At 36.9% G+C, this 18,360-nt stretch overlaps 1 protein-coding gene across 7 annotated transcripts in view; it reads left to right on the top strand.

The window, feature by feature from the left end:
* Positions 1-18,360, top strand: part of C6H2orf76 (chromosome 6 C2orf76 homolog) — a 114,187-nt gene that overhangs the window by 91,089 nt on the left and 4,738 nt on the right. For all 7 annotated transcript variants that reach the window (XM_049889175.1, XM_049889176.1, XM_049889178.1 and 4 more), the window contains one exon: positions 5,258-5,339. In XM_049889175.1, the coding sequence (XP_049745132.1) occupies positions 5,258-5,339 (82 nt within the window). The remainder of the gene's footprint in view (positions 1-5,257; positions 5,340-18,360) is intronic.

Genomic DNA, 18,360 nt, shown 5'->3' on the forward strand with positions numbered 1-18,360 from the left:
CCCAGAGGCACCTCGAAAGATGGGACTGGTAGTCTGCTTCCAAAAGATCACAGCCATGAAAACCCTATGAAGTTGTTCCACTCTGCACACATGGGGTCGCCATGAGTCAGAATCAACTTGACGGCAACAACAGCAATCTTCAGAAGTTTCTTCTCATCTGTACAATAAAAAGGCTGCCTTAATACCTTCCCACCAGAACCCACCTCTTATTCTGGACTATGAATTAAATGTTTATCGAATGAATGAATCAATAATACAATGCAGATAATCACCATAACATGACTTGTGGTCACCAAGAAAGTTCATGGGTGATAGATTATAATCGGTAGGTTATTTGCAAGTCAGAATAACTTCTTTTGAAAAGATTTGAAACAAAAAATTTATTCATTTTTTAATGTCTAGTATATATCTTGTGAGTTTGGAAACCAGGTAACTATGCATGTTAGAAGTATATGAAAGTCATACCTTGGAATAAACTTTATAAGGAATGTTGAAGATCTTTAAGAAGAAAACTTTAAAATCTTACTGACGGTATTCAGTTGTCCAAACTCATGGAACTGAACTCTTCAGATCTGTGCATTTTATTGTGTGAAGTTATACCTCAATTTAAAAATGTAAAACACAGTATGAGGGATCCAAAAAAAAAAAAAAGATATAAATGGAAATGCATAGAACATTTTGGATAGGAAGATACAACAAATGAAGTTGTTAGTTCTCCCTTAGTTTACAGATTTAATGCCACTCTGATAAAATACTAACAGTAGTTGTGTATGTATATGAACTAAAGAGGCTGATTATAAAATTTACATGCAAAAATACATGACCAAGAATAATCAAGACAATTCTGAAAAATAATAGAAATGAGAATGACCAACTCTAACACATATTAAGACATAAAGCTGTAGTAATTAAAACAGTGTGGTGCTGTCACATGAACAATGTCACAGAATTGAAAGTCTAAAAATAGAACTAAATCTGTATGGGCATTTAGTGTATAATAAATGTGGCATTTCAAAACTGTGGGGAAAAAATGGAGGATTCAATAACTGGTCTTGGGACAGTTGGGTAGACATTTAGAAAACAGTTAAGTTGAATCCATAGCCTATTCTTTATGTCAAAATAAATACTGAACAGATTAATGACTTAAATGTAAAAAAATTAAACCCATGGGTGGGGGTAGAGATGAAAAAAATGGAACATGAGTTCATAATTTGTTGAAGCTGGCTGATGAGTACATGGAGGGCTCCTTATTGTCTTAGTTTGGGTTCTCTAGGAGGAACAAAACCAGTGAAGCGTATATATAAATATAAAGAAAGAGATTGGCTTTGAGGGAATGGCCCATGTAGTTGTGAGGCAATAGTTCATGCAATTGTGGGGACTGGCAAGACCCAAATCCATGGGTCACATGGATTCAGGGGCTGATGAACCTGAAACCTGCCAGTCAGGTGGCAGGCGGGAAACTTCTGCAGACTTACCTCCCAAGATGTACTCTGAAACTTGCTCTTAAACTTAGAGCAGCTAAAGCTAAATGAAGAATGGCGAAGTAAAAGAGCCAAACAGAAGATTTCAGAGGGTGGCTAGAGAAAACACAGTATTATAATGACATGCGCAAAGACCTGGAGATAGAAAACGAAATGGGAAGAACACACTTAGCATTTCCAAGCTGAAAGAACTGAAGAAAAAAGTTCAACCCTCAAGTTGCAATACTGAAGGATTCTATGGGGAAAATATTAAGCTATGCAGGAAGCATCAAAAGAAGATGGAAGGAATACACAGAATCACTGTAAAAAAAAAAAATTGGTCAATGTTCAACCGTTTCAGGAGGTAGCATATGATCAGGAACCGATGGTACTGAAGGAAGAAGTCCAAGCTGCACTGAAGGCATTGGCGAAAAACAAGGCTCCAGGAGCTGATGGAATACCAAATGAGATATTTTAACAAACGGATGCAGTGCTGGAAGTGCTCACTCGTCTATGCCAAGAAATTTGGAAGACAGCTACCTGGCCAGCCAGATGGAAGAGATCATATTTATGCCTATTCCCAAGAATGGTGATTCCACTGAATGCAGAAATTATCGAACAATATTATTAATATCACACACAAGTAAAATTTTCCTGAAGATCATTCAAAAATGGCTGCAGCAGTATATCGACAGGGAACTGCTAGAAATTCAGGCCGGATTCAGAAGAGGATGTGGAACCATGGATATCATTGCTGATGTCAGTTGGATCCTGACTGAAAGCAGAGAATACCAGAAAGATGTTTACCTCTGTTTTATTGACTGTGTAAAGGCATTTGACTGTGTGGATCATAACAAATTACGGATAACGTTGTGAAGAATGGGAGTCCCAGAGCACTTAGTTGTGCTCGTAAGGAACCTGTACGTAGATCAAGAGGCAGACGTTCGAACAGAACAAGGGGATACTGAGTGGTTTAAAGTCAGGAAAGGTGTGCGTCAGGGTTGTGTTCTTTCACCATACCTCGTCAGTCTGTATGCTGAACAAATATCTCAAGAATCTGGACTATATGAAGAAGAACAGGGCATCAGGATTGGAGGAAGACTCATTAACAACCTGTGATATGCAGATGACACAACCTTCCTTGCTAAAAGTGGAGAGAACTAAGCACTTACTGATGAAGATCAAAGATTACAGCCTTCAGTATGGATTACACCTCAACAAAAAGAAAACAAATATCCTCACATCTGGACCCATAAGCAGCATCATGTTAAACAGAGAAAAGATTGATGTCATCAAGGATTTCATCTTACTTAGATCCACAGTCAACAACCATGGAAGCAGCAGTCAAGAAATCAGAAGACATATTGCATTGGGCAAATCTGCTGCAAAAGACCTCTGTAAAGTGTTGAAAAGCAGAGTCACCTTGAAGACTAAGGTGTGCCTGACCCAAGCCGTGATGTTTTCAGTCACCTCATATGCACATGAAAGCCAGACAATGAATAATGAAGACCAAAGAAGAGCCGATGCCTCTGAATTGCGGTATTCGCGAAGAATATTGAATATACCATGGACTGCCAAAAAAAGAACAAACAAATCTGTCTTAGAAGTAGTACAACCAGAGTGCTCCTTAAAAGCAAGGATGAGGAGACTTTGTCTCACATACTTTGGACATGTTATCAGGAAGGATCAGCCCCTGGAGAAGGACATCATGCTTGGTAGAGTAGAGGGTCAGCCAAAAAGAGGAAATGGATTGACACATTGGCTGCAATAGTGGGTTCAAGCATAACAACAATTGTGAGGATGGTGCAGGACTGGGCACTGTTTAGTTGTGTTGTTCATAGGGTTGCTGTGAGTTGGAGCCAACTCAATGGCATCTAACAACAAGAGCATGTCTCAAGAACCAGAGGTCAGGCGATGAAAAAAGTACAGGGTCAAGAGAGAAATCGAGCTTTGGCAGAACATCCATTTATATGCTGGAGGTAGGCCACACCTCCACAGAAGCTCCCCTTTCGACTGATTGACTACTTAGATCACAAAATGGAAGGTGATCACATTATGGAAGAGTACAGGCCAAACCACTGAGACTCATAACCTGGCCAAGTTGGCACATAACATTCACCATCACAATTATACTGTTCTGTATACGGTGTGTGTTTGACATTCTCCACAGAAAAAGTTTTAAAAACTGAAATGTATGCTTTAATCCATTATTGTGGCTATTGTGTCAATCCATCTCATTGAGGGTTTTCCTTGTAGTCTCTGATCTTCTACCAAACACGATATCCTTTTCTAGCAATTGTCTTTCCTCATGACGTGTCCAAAAATAGACAAGCCAGAGTCTCACCATCCTCACTTATTTCCTATCCTAAAATATTCATTTTTAAAAATACAGTTGCTTTTTAAAAGTCTGTGTGCTCTGTAGTTTGAGCCCCTGGGCATTCTAGCAAATGAAGCTTGTGAATAGAGGAGCCTGGCTTTTGGGGCTTCTGTTTTAGCTGCTGAGAGGCATTTCTGTTGACTCTCAGCCATGTTCTATAAATAGAACACGGTGCTGACCAGCTGCACCCTAGTTGACGAATGGTGCTGTGTGTCTAGCTAAGGGTCAATTCTCTGTGCTACTTAGGCACAGACATCAAGTCATAAGTGTCTCCCGTGTGATGTTTTACTGGATTTGTAAATATCATGGGAGAGCAAACTCACCCACCTCCACCCTAAATCACATAGAGAAATATTACAGCTACAGTGACATGGGACCAAATGTTTATTAACTTGGGAAAGATTTTTAAATATGTGGACCCTTGGCCTTTTGAAATCAACTTGCTTCTCTTAGAAGTCAGACTGGCCAGCTCCATCGCTGGCTAGTCTTGTAACCTTGGGCCTGTACCTCAGACCTTTCTGATTCCTCCTAGACGATTGTGAAGATGAGATGCAAAGATGATGACAGTGACAACAGCAAAAACAACAGCATAAACCTATTGCCGTCAGGTTGACCCTGACCCATGGCGGCCCCTGTGTGTCAGAGTAGAACTGTGCCCCGTAGGGGTTTCCATGGCTGATTTCTCAGTAGTAGATTGCCAGGCCTTTCTCCCAGAGCCCCTCAGAGTGGGCTTACACCTCTAACCTTTTACTTAGCAGCCGAGCGCATAAACCAGTTGCACTACCCAACAACTCCAAACAGCTAACATAAGGAGCACTCGTTGTGTGGGAGACACTGTGCTGAGGGTTTTGTATGTGTCATCTCCTTTCATCCTTACCACAAGGGAGTGAGGTAAGGAAGGCAATGAGCAAGATATATTATTTCCCCTTTTTGTTGTTGTGTGCCATCAAGTTGATTTCAACTTATAGTGACCCTATATGACAGAGTAGGACCATAGGGTTTCCTAGGCTGTAATCTTTATGGTAGCAGATCTCCAGGTCTTCTCTTCCTTGGAGTGGCTGATGGGTTCGAACTTCTGGCCCTTTGGTTAGTAGCCGTGTCCATAAACATTGCGCCACCAGGAAGCTGAGTCTTAGAGAAACTATCTGGTTTGTTGAGAACACACAGCTGGTTGTTTGGTGGAGCCTGAGTTTGAGCCCAGACCTAACTCCAAAGACCGTGCTATAGCAGTCTCCCCAGTGCGTTCAGCGTGTGGACTCAGTAGAGACTCAATATGTATCTGTTGACTTCTCCTGTTACAGTAATGGCAGTAGGATGGGAATTGGATGATTGGTGTGACCCAAGTAATCATCGTTATGTTTCATACCAAATATGAAACACGTGTAAGTACTGATAAAATGCTATTTTTGTTTCTTTTTAGACAAACGAACTTGTGTTGGGTTTGGAAGATGATGACAGACTCCTGTTAAAAGAAGACAGCACTATGAAAGCTGCTGGAATTGGTGAGAGAGGGTGCCTTTACATTGCTAGAGGGGCGCGCATTCTCCCGGCTACCAGTTTTGTTTGCATAGCTCACCACAAAGTAAATGCTACCCTGGGTGCTCTTTCTAATACCTGGTAATTACTCAGAGAAGGAGGAAAATAGTGTACATTCGGATCGTTTGACTGAGGGCCACAGGTACCTGCTCTTCAGATGTTCAGAATGCGAACAGTTCTTTTCAGAAGGCATGCTCAGAATTCTGCCGAGGCTTATTTTAAGTGATTGACAGGTTATTAGTACCGTTTCTACTTATCAGCATTGTTTGAACTGGTGGTTTGAGAGAAATGGATGTTATGGAAGTAATGTGGACAAATGAAAGGAGATGTTGTTTGTATGACATTCAGGGTGGTTTCTTGTAGTCATTCAGGGCTGACCAAATTGGTGAATTTAAAGGAAGAGCCTAGTGCGTTTGGCTGAAGACTCAGTTTAGCCTTTCAACCTGGACTATGCTGACCGTTCTCTTAGAAAGAAGTGCTGTGTGACATGCTTTGTGACCATTAGATGTCACTCTGGTTCTACTTACGTGTACACCTAAGGCTTTTTTTGTCAATAGAAGGAGTGAAGATTTTTGAGAGGTCTGAGCAGTTGAAGGTTTTTTGCTGACACACTTTGTGGTCAGTGAATATGGTGAAACCTCGGAAATCACGCCTACTTCTTCATGGTTTCTGTGCTTTGGCTCGTGAACACTCTAAGCGGGGTTTACGTCAGGCAATCTCAGACCTTCTTGACAGGTGTTATATTGAGTTATTTTAGTCACATATCAGGGGTTCACTTCTGAATGGCACATGTGACCAGAGGGAATTCCTGACGTGTCTTACAACTTAACAGGTACTTAAATAACATGTTATGAAACCTTAGACTTGTTGTCTGTGTTTTAGTCTACGCTATTTGTTAGAATTAGACTCTTCCCATATTATGAACCCATAGGATTGATTCTTTTATTTGAAAAACAATTAATTTGGCATTAATTTCTTTAAATGATCTTATATTATTATAGTAGGTGGCACCTGTGTTTGAGGCATGTGGCACCTAGAACATAACCCTACTTGTTGTCAAAGCACATAATAAAGTTATAATAAAAATAACAGACTGGTTTTGATGCAGGAATTAACCAGTGCATTCATGAAACAGACTAGGAAATCCAAAAGAAAAAGTTAAATTTCAGGATACGATAAACTTGACTTCTCAGATAAGTGGAGAAAAAAAGAATTAGTCAGCAAATGATATTGAGCCCATTGCCAAACCATTTGGGGAAAAAAAGTTAAATCCTTATCTCAGTCTCTTTTCCAAAATAAATTGTAGGTAGATTAAATGCTCTAATGTAAGAAATAAAGAAAAAGAAAATGTAGCTCCATAATTTTATAATCTTGGGAATGGAAAGAGCTTTTTAAGCATGACCTCAAAGGCAGAAACCATGAAAGGAGAGAAATAACAGATTTGAACACATGAAAATTAAAAAATGCAAACAGTCTAAGGGGAAGCAGCAAACTATGAAAAAATATTTCCAGTGTACAAGTAAAAAGTTATTAGCCTTATTTTATAAAAAGCTCCTGTAATTAATATGAAAAAGATGAACAAGAAAGTCTATTGATAGAAGAAATAGTTAACATATAAAAAAAAGTCCAAATTTATTAGGAATGAGAGAAAACACACATTAAAATAGATACTATTTTATGTAGTATGTATAGTGATTAAGGATTAGAGTTTGGAGCCAGAATGCATGGGTTCAAAACCCAACTCTGCCACTTACCTACCTGTTGACCTTGGGCAAGGTAACTGTAAGAACAGCAGACATGAAAAAATATGGCGATATCTAGGAAGGGTCAAGGTATGGGGAAATGGATACTCCTGTACCTCTGTTGGGAAGGTATATTACCTCTAACTTTCTGTTGGTTAATTTGACCAATAAGACTTTCTTAAGTTTAACTTTCTGTCATTTCTGTTCCTAAGCCAATGGAGTATATGTCCCCAAATTATGACTCCCCTGAGATTTTGTGATATGCCTTCAAAGGTGTGGTGGGTTTAACTCTTACCTCCCGCATTTGTAAATCACTGAATGGAAATAGAATATATTGTATGATATCATTATTATTTAAAAATGTATATATTTACATGTTTGTATGTGTATGTGGAAGAAAGATCATTTACCAAAATTATAGAAATGGTTTCTCTGGCTGGTGGCTTTGCCAGTAGTTGATATTTTCCCTTCTTATCTGTGCTTTCTAATTGTTCTTACTGTAATTTTTTAAAGTTTCTAGTTTATATATATAAACTATACATTAGGGAACTAATTTTAAAAAAGAATAAACCCTTAAAGATGGGGAAATTGGTTTGAACAAGGGCTCTGCATTTTACTTGGTGTGTGAACTTCTGTAAGCCACGCAGCCTCCTTGAACTTCTATTTTGTTTTCGGTTGACGTGTGAATAATTAAAGCTTTCTCAGAAGGTTGTCAATAAGAGTTGAGTAAACTAATGTAAAAAAAAAAAATTTTTTTTTTTAAACTAATGTGTTTGAAAGTTATGGAACTCCGCATGCAAAAGGCCCTTAAAAAACATTGGCTATTTTATTATTTGGAAACCCTGTTTTGAGAAGAGAATTGGCAAATGTTTTGAATATTTTAAAACATTGAGTTGTTGGCTTAATTGTCGTTAGTTTCAGGACTTACTTATGTAATCAACCACCTATCAAGATGAGAATCAAATCCCTATTTTTGTGATTCTTATTTTAAGGCCCTGTGTCTTTGCTCAGAATCAGCTCCTTTTCCCAAGTTCTCCAGTGGTTTCAGGACAACGTGAGAACTCCCAGCTGCCCTCCTGCCCTGCTGAGCTCAGCAACCCTGGTCAAGGGCAACCTCGCTCCCTGAAGGAACCATTTCCTTCCCGAAGGCTGCCTCCTCCTTGCCTAGACCAGGGTTGCTGTGCTCCAGAGAAAAGCCAGCAGTTACACATGGGAAGATGATGGTCCCTGGGAGCAACAAAAAAAAACCTAAACGAGAGTGGAGTAGTAGGAAGTGTGATTTTCCTAGGGAATTTCTCCTCCCTAGGTGTGTGTCGGGTTAGGTTTTTAAGAGGTTTAAGAGAGAAACTCTAAGTCAGCGCTCTGCCCCTTTTTACCGTTTGATCTTGCGTAGAGCTGTCACGCTGATATCACAGCCAGTTGCCATGGGAATAATGCCAGTGTGATGAATTTATCATTGTGACTTTTCCGCAGGAGCCATGAGAGGAAAAGAAAGACTGGGAGGGAGGAAATTAGGGGGAAAAACTTCTTTGAAGCTTTCTTTTCTCACGGAGAAAGTCTCCAGTTCATAGGATGGCCTTTTATCTGCACTGCGGGTCCCAACTGCATATTCTGTACCTGACGCCAGTGAAAGTTTTTTGCTTGTGGATTTTGTGCTAAAACAAGTAAGTCAAAAAGACTTACTTTGTGGAAGGAAGAAGAGGGCTTTATCTAGAATTGTTATGTAAAGTTTAAAGATTTTTACATTGAGATTTTTGGTTATTAACAATTGTAGTTTTATGGACTAATTTACCCTAAATAAATTTGCTTGTAATGTAGGGTTTTATTTTATTAAGTGACATTTTATCTATATTATTTTGTTTCATTTTATGAAGTATTATCTTTTGAATCCTTTGCAGTTTGGGAAATAAATGTGGCAGGTGACCCTTCTAAAGCCAGTTGCGTTTTATTGGAACGGTTTTAAAACAAGAAACAGTAGGCCAAACCTTAAATGATTATCTGAGCGAGTAGTTCACATCAAGCCAGATCTTGTAATAATTCCCAAGCCCCCTGTGGTGTGTTTTCATTCTGAGTGTCACTCCCATCATCTGGCCATAATCACAACCCCTTTTGTGTGCCTGGCACCTTTTGGTTATTTTGTACATCGAGTTGATATTGTAGGATCCTCTGGCTCCCACTTCTTTCTCACGATCATGTTCGATTTGTGTTTCTTTAAGGTTTGGGTCCCTTTCCCATGCCTTTTTGGGCAGTAATATCTCAGGGCATACCTGTTTTACACATCTGACAGGACGTGAAGATGCTGATGGTCACGTTAACATCGTAACATTAACAGTGGTATAGCCAGGGACTCAGTAAAGTAGGTGTGGGCCTGGGGAATTTGAGGATTCCAGAACAAGGGGTCGGAATGAAGCCCCATAGATTGTTCTTCCCCTCCTACCTCCGTCTCACTGTTGTGGAAGTTACTGGCATGTCTTCAGTCTATCAAAGGTCAGATTTGGCTATTAGTTTTCTTCAGACTGTGCTTTGAAATCCCTGCCAGATGATCTAAAACAGATATCTGAAGCAAGTGTGAAATCAAAAGCATAGGAATTTGGACTTTTTTACTGAATTGCTGACCTCCTCGCTGTGAGCAGTTTTGAATGATTTGTAGATTAGGATTTTGTGAAACTTGGAAGGATAGGATAGGATATATTTCTGGAACAGGAGAGAGTTGACACTTTGCCTTTTTGGTCTTAAATTGCCACATAAACCACATCTCTCCATTCATATATATGTATATAAAATGATAGGTATTTGCATAAAAAATATGCGTATAATATATGCATTATATGGTATCATGAGTTATCTGTACCACAGTCAGTGTACATGCCTCAGTCTGTGCTGAAGACAGCACTTGCTGTGCAGCCTAACGTGAGGCCAGGGACTCGAAAGGACACAGTCAACACTTGTCGACAGGCGAGTTCGTCAAGATAAGTTCGCTGAGAGGTTTAAATGCCTCGCGTTGAATTTCTAGTGCGCTTTTACACTTAAAATTGGTTTTTCTTATATTTTATTCTTTTAAAGTCATTATTATTATTTTTCTGTTAAAGATGTGTGTGTGTGTGTGTCCTGTTTGGAAGCGTTATACATTTACTAATTTTATATCCAAAATTTCAATGTCTTAGCTTGTGTTCATTCCATTAAACTTGAAAGTCAGTATGAGAATGATTTACAAATGTATTGGGAGAATTCTGACTTGATTTCATTTGATAGTAAGACAGGGGGTGAACTGGCCCTGTGTTTATTGAATTTTAGATTACACAGTCACTTCCGATTCCAGTGCCAAGGCACTCTGCACCTGAGTGCACGCCGCCTGCAGCACATTTAATTTAAAATCGGGGGGACGGCACACGGGAGGCTTCCTGGGGGTTCTTCCGGAGCCATTTTTAAAGGAGTCATTTGAAAATGAATTTGGAAAGCAAGCATTTACGGAATAATGGTGGAAAGGGTGATGATGTAGAGGTCTTAAAAATCTTCTGTAATTGGCTTTCACTTAAATTGGCAAATAAATTTGCGGTATTAAGTACATGAACTCATGATGTTAAACATTTTCCAAAGAGTTTTATAGATTCTCTTAAACATTATATTCTATTTCTCATTGAGGAGCACGTTATTAAAATTTAAAATCCATTTTATATTTTACATTTGAATGTTCAGAGTGATTTTTCATTTGTGTGTTCTCCAGTTTGCTAAGGGTGAAAAAAAAAAAGTGATCAGCCTGAAGTATTTCCATTTAACTTATTTGGCAGTCCAGTTTGTCTGAAAAAAAAAATGCAGTTGTCTGAAGAGAAAGTCTTTACCCTAGATTATGTCATTTTGAGCCTGTATTATGAGAGATGGCATAAATACTTTATATGAATAATGGATTGGTCTATAAGGTAATTAGACCCCAGAGAACCGGTGTGTCCAAACAAAATGCCTTGTCAGCCCTTTCTTTACATCAGCTTGTTCTGACCTATTATTACCGTATTGAGAGCTGAGCTACCTATTAGTTTCTCAAAAGGGGCACAAGTAAATGTCAACTGCGGTGAGTGAAAATTGTAATTACAGTTAGCATATGCGAAGCCAAGTGCTGTGTGGGCAACGCACTATGTAAAGTTCTGTATGTAAATAAAACCTCCCAGAAAAACCCTTGCTTGTGGTTATTAAGAGCAGGGGTGCTTCTGCTCATCTTCCATTAGAAGGATGATTAGAATCACTTGCCAATTATAGAGCACCCCGCTCTGGGCATGCTCTCCTTCAAAAAGAAAATCTCTGGAGCTCTTTATAAAAAAAAGATCTCCAATGTCATTAAATATTGCATTTTTTGAATCCCCTCCTTTAAGCATTTTACTGATTCCAAGCGTGGAGCCTCTTAGTCTTTAAGTGCGATCTTGTAAAATTTAACTGTACATTAATTTCATGCTTTGCCCAGGGTCCATCTGTTTCCAGCACCTCCTCATTGATTCCAGTTTCTCTCTGCCGTGTCTCCCTCACAGACACTTTGTGACAAGAGTTTGCCGTCTAATTTTCATCTCCCCTTATTTAGTCTTCAAGATGTTGTAAGACTGGAATGAGAATGTGAGACTCTGGTTGATTCGTCCTTTCCTGCATTTCAGTATGTTCAGTATTTCAGTGTAGACTATTTCAGTATATTCGGTATTTCAGTGTAGACTATTTCAGTATATTCGGTATTTCAGTGTAGACTATTTCAGTGTATTCGGTATTTCAGTGTAGACTATTTCAGTGTATTCCGTATTTCAGTGTAGACTATTTCAGTATGTTCGGTATTTCAGTGTAGACTATTTCAGTATATTCGGTATTTCAGTGTAGGATATTTCAGTATATTCGGTATTTCAGTGTAGACTATTTCAGTATATTCGGTATTTCAGTGTAGACTATTTCAGTATATTCGGTATTTCAGTGTAGACTATTTCAGTATGTTCGGTATTTCAGTGTAGACTATTTCAGTATGTTCGGTATTTCAGTGTAGACTATTTCAGTATGTTCGGTATTTCAGTGTAGACTATTTCAGTATGTTCGGTATTTCAGCGTAGGATATTTCAGTATATTCCGTATTTCAGCGTAGACTATTTCAGTATATTCCGTATTTCAGCGTAGACTATTTCAGTATATTCGGTATTTCAGCGTAGACTACTTGAGTATATTCGGTATTTCAGTGTAGACTACTTCAGTATATTCGGTATTTCAGTGTAGACTATTTCAGTATATTCGGTATTTCAGTGTAGACTATTTCAGTATATTCGGTATTTCAGTGTAGACTATTTCAGTGTATTCGGTATTTCAGTGTAGACTATTTCAGTGTATTCGGTATTTCAGTGTAGACTATTTCAGTGTATTCGGTATTTCAGTGTAGGATATTTCAGTGTATTCGGTATTTCAGTGTAGACTATTTCAGTGTATTCGGTATTTCAGTGCAGACTATTTCAGTGTATTCGGTATTTCAGTGTAGACTATTTCAGTGTATTCGGTATTTCAGTGTAGGATATTTCAGTGTATTCGGTATTTCAGTGTAGACTATTTCAGTGTATTCGGTATTTCAGTGCAGACTATTTCAGTATATTCGGTATTTCAGTGTAGACTATTTCAGTGTATTCGGTATTTCAGTGTAGACTATTTCAGTGTATTCGGTATTTCAGTGTAGGATATTTCAGTGTATTCGGTATTTCAGTGTAGACTATTTCAGTGTATTCGGTATTTCAGTGCAGACTATTTCAGTGTATTCGGTATTTCAGTGTAGGATATTTCAGTGTATTCGGTATTTCAGTGTAGACTATTTCAGTGTATTCGGTATTTCAGTGTAGACTATTTCAGTGTATTCGGTATTTCAGTGTAGACTATTTCAGTGTATTCGGTATTTCAGTGTAGGATATTTCAGTGTATTCGGTATTTCAGTGTAGACTATTTCAGTGTATTCGGTATTTCAGTGCAGACTATTTCAGTATATTCGGTATTTCAGTGTAGACTATTTCAGTGTATTCGGTATTTCAGTGCAGACTATTTCAGTGTATTCGGTATTTCAGTGCAGACTATTTCAGTATATTCGGTATTTCAGCGTAGACTACTTGAGTATATTCGGTATTTCAGTGTAGACTACTTCAGTATATTCGGTATTTCAGTGTAGACTATTTCAGTATATTCGGTATTTCAGTGTAGACTATTTCAGTATATTCGGTATTTCAGTGTAGACTATTTCAGTATGTTCGGTATTTCAGTGTAGACTATTTCAGTATATTCGGTATTTCAGTGTAGACTATTTCAGTATGTTCGGTATTTCAGTGTAGGATATTTCAGTATATTCCGTATTTCAGTGTAGACTATTTCAGTATATTCGGTATTTCAGTGTAGACTATTTCAGTATATTCGGTATTTCAGTGTAGACTACTTCAATATATTCGGTATTTCAGTGTAGACTATTTCAGTATATTCGGTATTTCAGTGTAGGATATTTCAGTATATTCGGTATTTCAGTGTAGACTATTTCAGTGTATTCGGTATTTCAGTGTAGACTATTTCAGTGTATTCGGTATTTCAGTGTAGACTATTTCAGTGTATTCGGTATTTCAGTGTAGACTATTTCAGTGTATTCGGTATTTCAGTGTAGACTATTTCAGTGTATTCGGTATTTCAGTGTAGACTATTTCAGTGTATTCGGTATTTCAGTGTAGACTATTTCAGTGTATTCGGTATTTCAGTGTAGACTATTTCAGTGTATTCGGTATTTCAGTGTAGACTATTTCAGTGTATTCGGTATTTCAGTGTAGACTATTTCAGTGTATTCGGTATTTCAGTGTAGACTATTTCAGTGTATTCGGTATTTCAGTGTAGACTATTTCAGTATATTCGGTATTTCAGTGTAGACTATTTCAGTATATTCGGTATTTCAGTGTAGACTATTTCAGTATATTCGGTATTTCAGTGTAGACTATTTCAGTATGTTCGGTATTTCAGTGTAGGCTATTTCAGTATGTTCGGTATTTCAGTGTAGACTATTTCAGTATGTTCCGTATTTCAGTGTAGACTATTTCAGTATGTTCGGTATTTCAGTGTAGGATATTTCAGTATGTTCGGTATTTCAGTGTAGGATATTTCAGTATATTCGGTATTTCAGTGTAGGATATTTCAGTATATTCGGTATTTCAGTGTAGACTATTTCAGTTTATTCGGTATTTCAGTGTAGACTATTTCAGTATGTTCGGTATTTCAGTGTAGACTATTTCAGTATGTTCGGTATTTCAGTGTAGGATATTTCAGTATGTTCGGTATTTCAGTGTAGGATATTTCAGTATATTTGGTATTTCAGTGTAGACTATTTCAGTTTATTTGGTATTTCAGTGTAGACTATTTCAGTATATTCGGTATTTCAGTGTAGACTATTTCAGTATATTTGGTATTTCAGTGTAGACTATTTCAGTATATTCGGTATTTCAGTGTAGACTATTTCAGTATGTTCGGTATTTCAGTGTAGACTATTTCAGTATGTTCGGTATTTCAGTGTAGGATATTTCAGTATGTTCGGTATTTCAGTGTAGGATATTTCAGTATATTCGGTATTTCAGTGTAGACTATTTCAGTGTATTCGGTATTTCAGTGTAGACTATTTCAGTGTATTCGGTATTTCAGTGTAGACTATTTCAGTGTATTCGGTATTTCAGTGTAGACTATTTCAGTGTATTCGGTATTTCAGTGTAGACTATTTCAGTGTATTCGGTATTTCAGTGTAGACTATTTCAGTGTATTCGGTATTTCAGTGTAGACTATTTCAGTGTATTCGGTATTTCAGTGTAGACTATTTCAGTGTATTCGGTATTTCAGTGTAGACTATTTCAGTGTATTCGGTATTTCAGTGTAGACTATTTCAGTGTATTCGGTATTTCAGTGTAGACTATTTCAGTGTATTCGGTATTTCAGTGTAGACTATTTCAGTGTATTCGGTATTTCAGTGTAGACTATTTCAGTGTATTCGGTATTTCAGTGTAGACTATTTCAGTGTATTCGGTATTTCAGTGTAGACTATTTCAGTGTATTCGGTATTTCAGTGTAGACTATTTCAGTGTATTCGGTATTTCAGTGTAGACTATTTCAGTGTATTCGGTATTTCAGTGTAGACTATTTCAGTGTATTCGGTATTTCAGTGTAGACTATTTCAGTGTATTCGGTATTTCAGTGTAGACTATTTCAGTGTATTCGGTATTTCAGTGTAGACTATTTCAGTGTATTCGGTATTTCAGTGTAGACTATTTCAGTGTATTCGGTATTTCAGTGTAGACTATTTCAGTGTATTCGGTATTTCAGTGTAGACTATTTCAGTATATTCGGTATTTCAGTGTAGGATATTTCAGTATATTCGGTATTTCAGTGTAGGATATTTCAGTATATTCGGTATTTCAGTGTAGACTATTTCAGTTTATTCGGTATTTCAGTGTAGACTATTTCTGTATGTTCGGTATTTCAGTGTAGACTATTTCAGTATGTTCCGTATTTCAGTGTAGACTATTTCAGTATGTTCGGTATTTCAGTGTAGACTATTTCAGTTTATTCGGTATTTCAGTGTAGACTATTTCAGTATGTTCGGTATTTCAGTGTAGACTATTTCAGTATGTTCCGTATTTCAGTGTAGACTATTTCAGTATATTCGGTATTTCAGTGTAGGATATTTCAGTATATTCGGTATTTCAGTGTAGGATATTTCAGTATATTCGGTATTTCAGTGTAGGATATTTCAGTATATTCGGTATTTCAGTGTAGACTATTTCAGTATGTTCGGTATTTCAGTGTAGACTATTTCAGTATGTTCGGTATTTCAGTGTAGGATATTTCAGTATGTTCGGTATTTCAGTGTAGGATATTTCAGTATATTCGGTATTTCAGTGTAGACTATTTCAGTATGTTCGGTATTTCAGTGTAGACTATTTCAGTATGTTCGGTATTTCAGTGTAGACTATTTCAGTATATTCGGTATTTCAGTGTAGGATATTTCAGTATATTCGGTATTTCAGTGTAGGATATTTCAGTATATTCGGTATTTCAGTGTAGACTATTTCAGTTTATTCGGTATTTCAGTGTAGACTATTTCAGTATGTTCGGTATTTCAGTGTAGACTATTTCAGTATGTTCGGTATTTCAGTGTAGACTATTTCAGTATATTCGGTATTTCAGTGTAGGATATTTCAGTATATTCGGTATTTCAGTGTAGGATATTTCAGTATATTCGGTATTTCAGTGTAGGATATTTCAGTATATTCGGTATTTCAGTGTAGGATATTTCAGTATATTCGGTATTTCAGTGTAGACTATTTCAGTATGTTCGGTATTTCAGTGTAGACTATTTCAGTATGTTCGGTATTTCAGTGTAGGATATTTCAGTATATTCGGTATTTCAGTGTAGGATATTTCAGTATATTCGGTATTTCAGTGTAGACTATTTCAGTTTATTCGGTATTTCAGTGTAGACTATTTCAGTATATTCGGTATTTCAGTGTAGGATATTTCAGTATATTCGGTATTTCAGTGTAGGATATTTCAGTATATTTGGTATTTCAGTGTAGACTATTTCAGTTTATTCGGTATTTCAGTGTAGACTATTTCAGTATGTTCCGTATTTCAGTGTAGACTATTTCAGTATGTTCGGTATTTCAGTGTAGGATATTTCAGTATATTCGGTATTTCAGTGTAGGATATTTCAGTATATTCGGTATTTCAGTGTAGGATATTTCAGTATATTCAGTATTTCAGTGTAGACTATTTCAGTATATTCGGTATTTCAGTGTAGACTATTTCAGTTTATTCGGTATTTCAGTGTAGACTATTTCAGTTTATTCGGTATTTCAGTGTAGACTATTTCAGTATGTTCGGTATTTCAGTGTAGACTATTTCAGTATGTTCGGTATTTCAGTGTAGGATATTTCAGTATATTCGGTATTTCAGTGTAGACTATTTCAGTTTATTCGGTATTTCAGTGTAGACTATTTCAGTATATTCGGTATTTCAGTTTAGACTATTTCAGTATATTTGGTATTTCAGTGTAGACTATTTCAGTATATTCGGTATTTCAGTGTAGACTATTTCAGTATGTTCGGTATTTCAGTGTAGACTATTTCAGTATGTTCGGTATTTCAGTGTAGACTATTTCAGTATTTTCGGTATTTCAGTGTAGGATATTTCAGTATATTCGGTATTTCAGTGTAGAATATTTCAGTATATTCGGTATTTCAGTGTAGAATATTTCAGTATATTCGGTATTTCAGTGTAGACTATTTCAGTATTTTCGGTATTTCAGTGTAGACTATTTCAGTATATTCGGTATTTCAGTGTAGACTATTTCAGTTTATTCGGTATTTCAGTGTAGACTATTTCAGTATGTTCGGTATTTCAGTGTAGACTATTTCAGTATGTTCGGTATTTCAGTGTAGGATATTTCAGTATATTCGGTATTTCAGTGTAGACTATTTCAGTATATTCGGTATTTCAGTGTAGACTATTTCAGTATATTCGGTATTTCAGTGTAGACTATTTCAGTATGTTCAGTATTTCAGTGTAGGCTATTTCAGTATGTTCGGTATTTCAGTGTAGACTATTTCAGTATTTTCGGTATTTCAGTGTAGGATATTTCAGTATATTCGGTATTTCAGTGTAGACTATTTCAGTATATTCGGTATTTCAGTGTAGACTATTTCAGTATATTCGGTATTTCAGTGTAGGATATTTCAGTATATTCGGTATTTCAGTGTAGACTATTTCAGTATATTTGGTATTTCAGTGTAGACTATTTCAGTATTTTCGGTATTTCAGTGTAGGATATTTCAGTATGTTCGGTATTTCAGTGTAGGATATTTCAGTATATTCGGTATTTCAGTGTAGACTATTTCAGTTTATTCGGTATTTCAGTGTAGACTATTTCAGTTTATTCGGTATTTCAGTGTAGACTATTTCAGTATATTCGGTATTTCAGTGTAGACTATTTCAGTATTTTCGGTATTTCAGTGTAGGATATTTCAGTATATTCGGTATTTCAGTGTAGAACATTTCAGTTTATTCGGTATTTCGGTGTAGAATATTTCAGTATATTCGGTATTTCAGTGTAGACTATTTCAGTATATTCGGTATCTCAGTATAGGATATTTCAGTATATTCTGCAGGGAACATGAGTAACTTATGATGGAGGAACATTACATTTGATATTCTTAAAAACAGCAAAAAGATTTTT

The sequence above is a fragment of the Elephas maximus genome, chromosome 6 (genome assembly GCF_024166365.1).
Source record: "Elephas maximus indicus isolate mEleMax1 chromosome 6, mEleMax1 primary haplotype, whole genome shotgun sequence".
Taxonomy (NCBI): Eukaryota; Metazoa; Chordata; class Mammalia; order Proboscidea; family Elephantidae; genus Elephas; species Elephas maximus.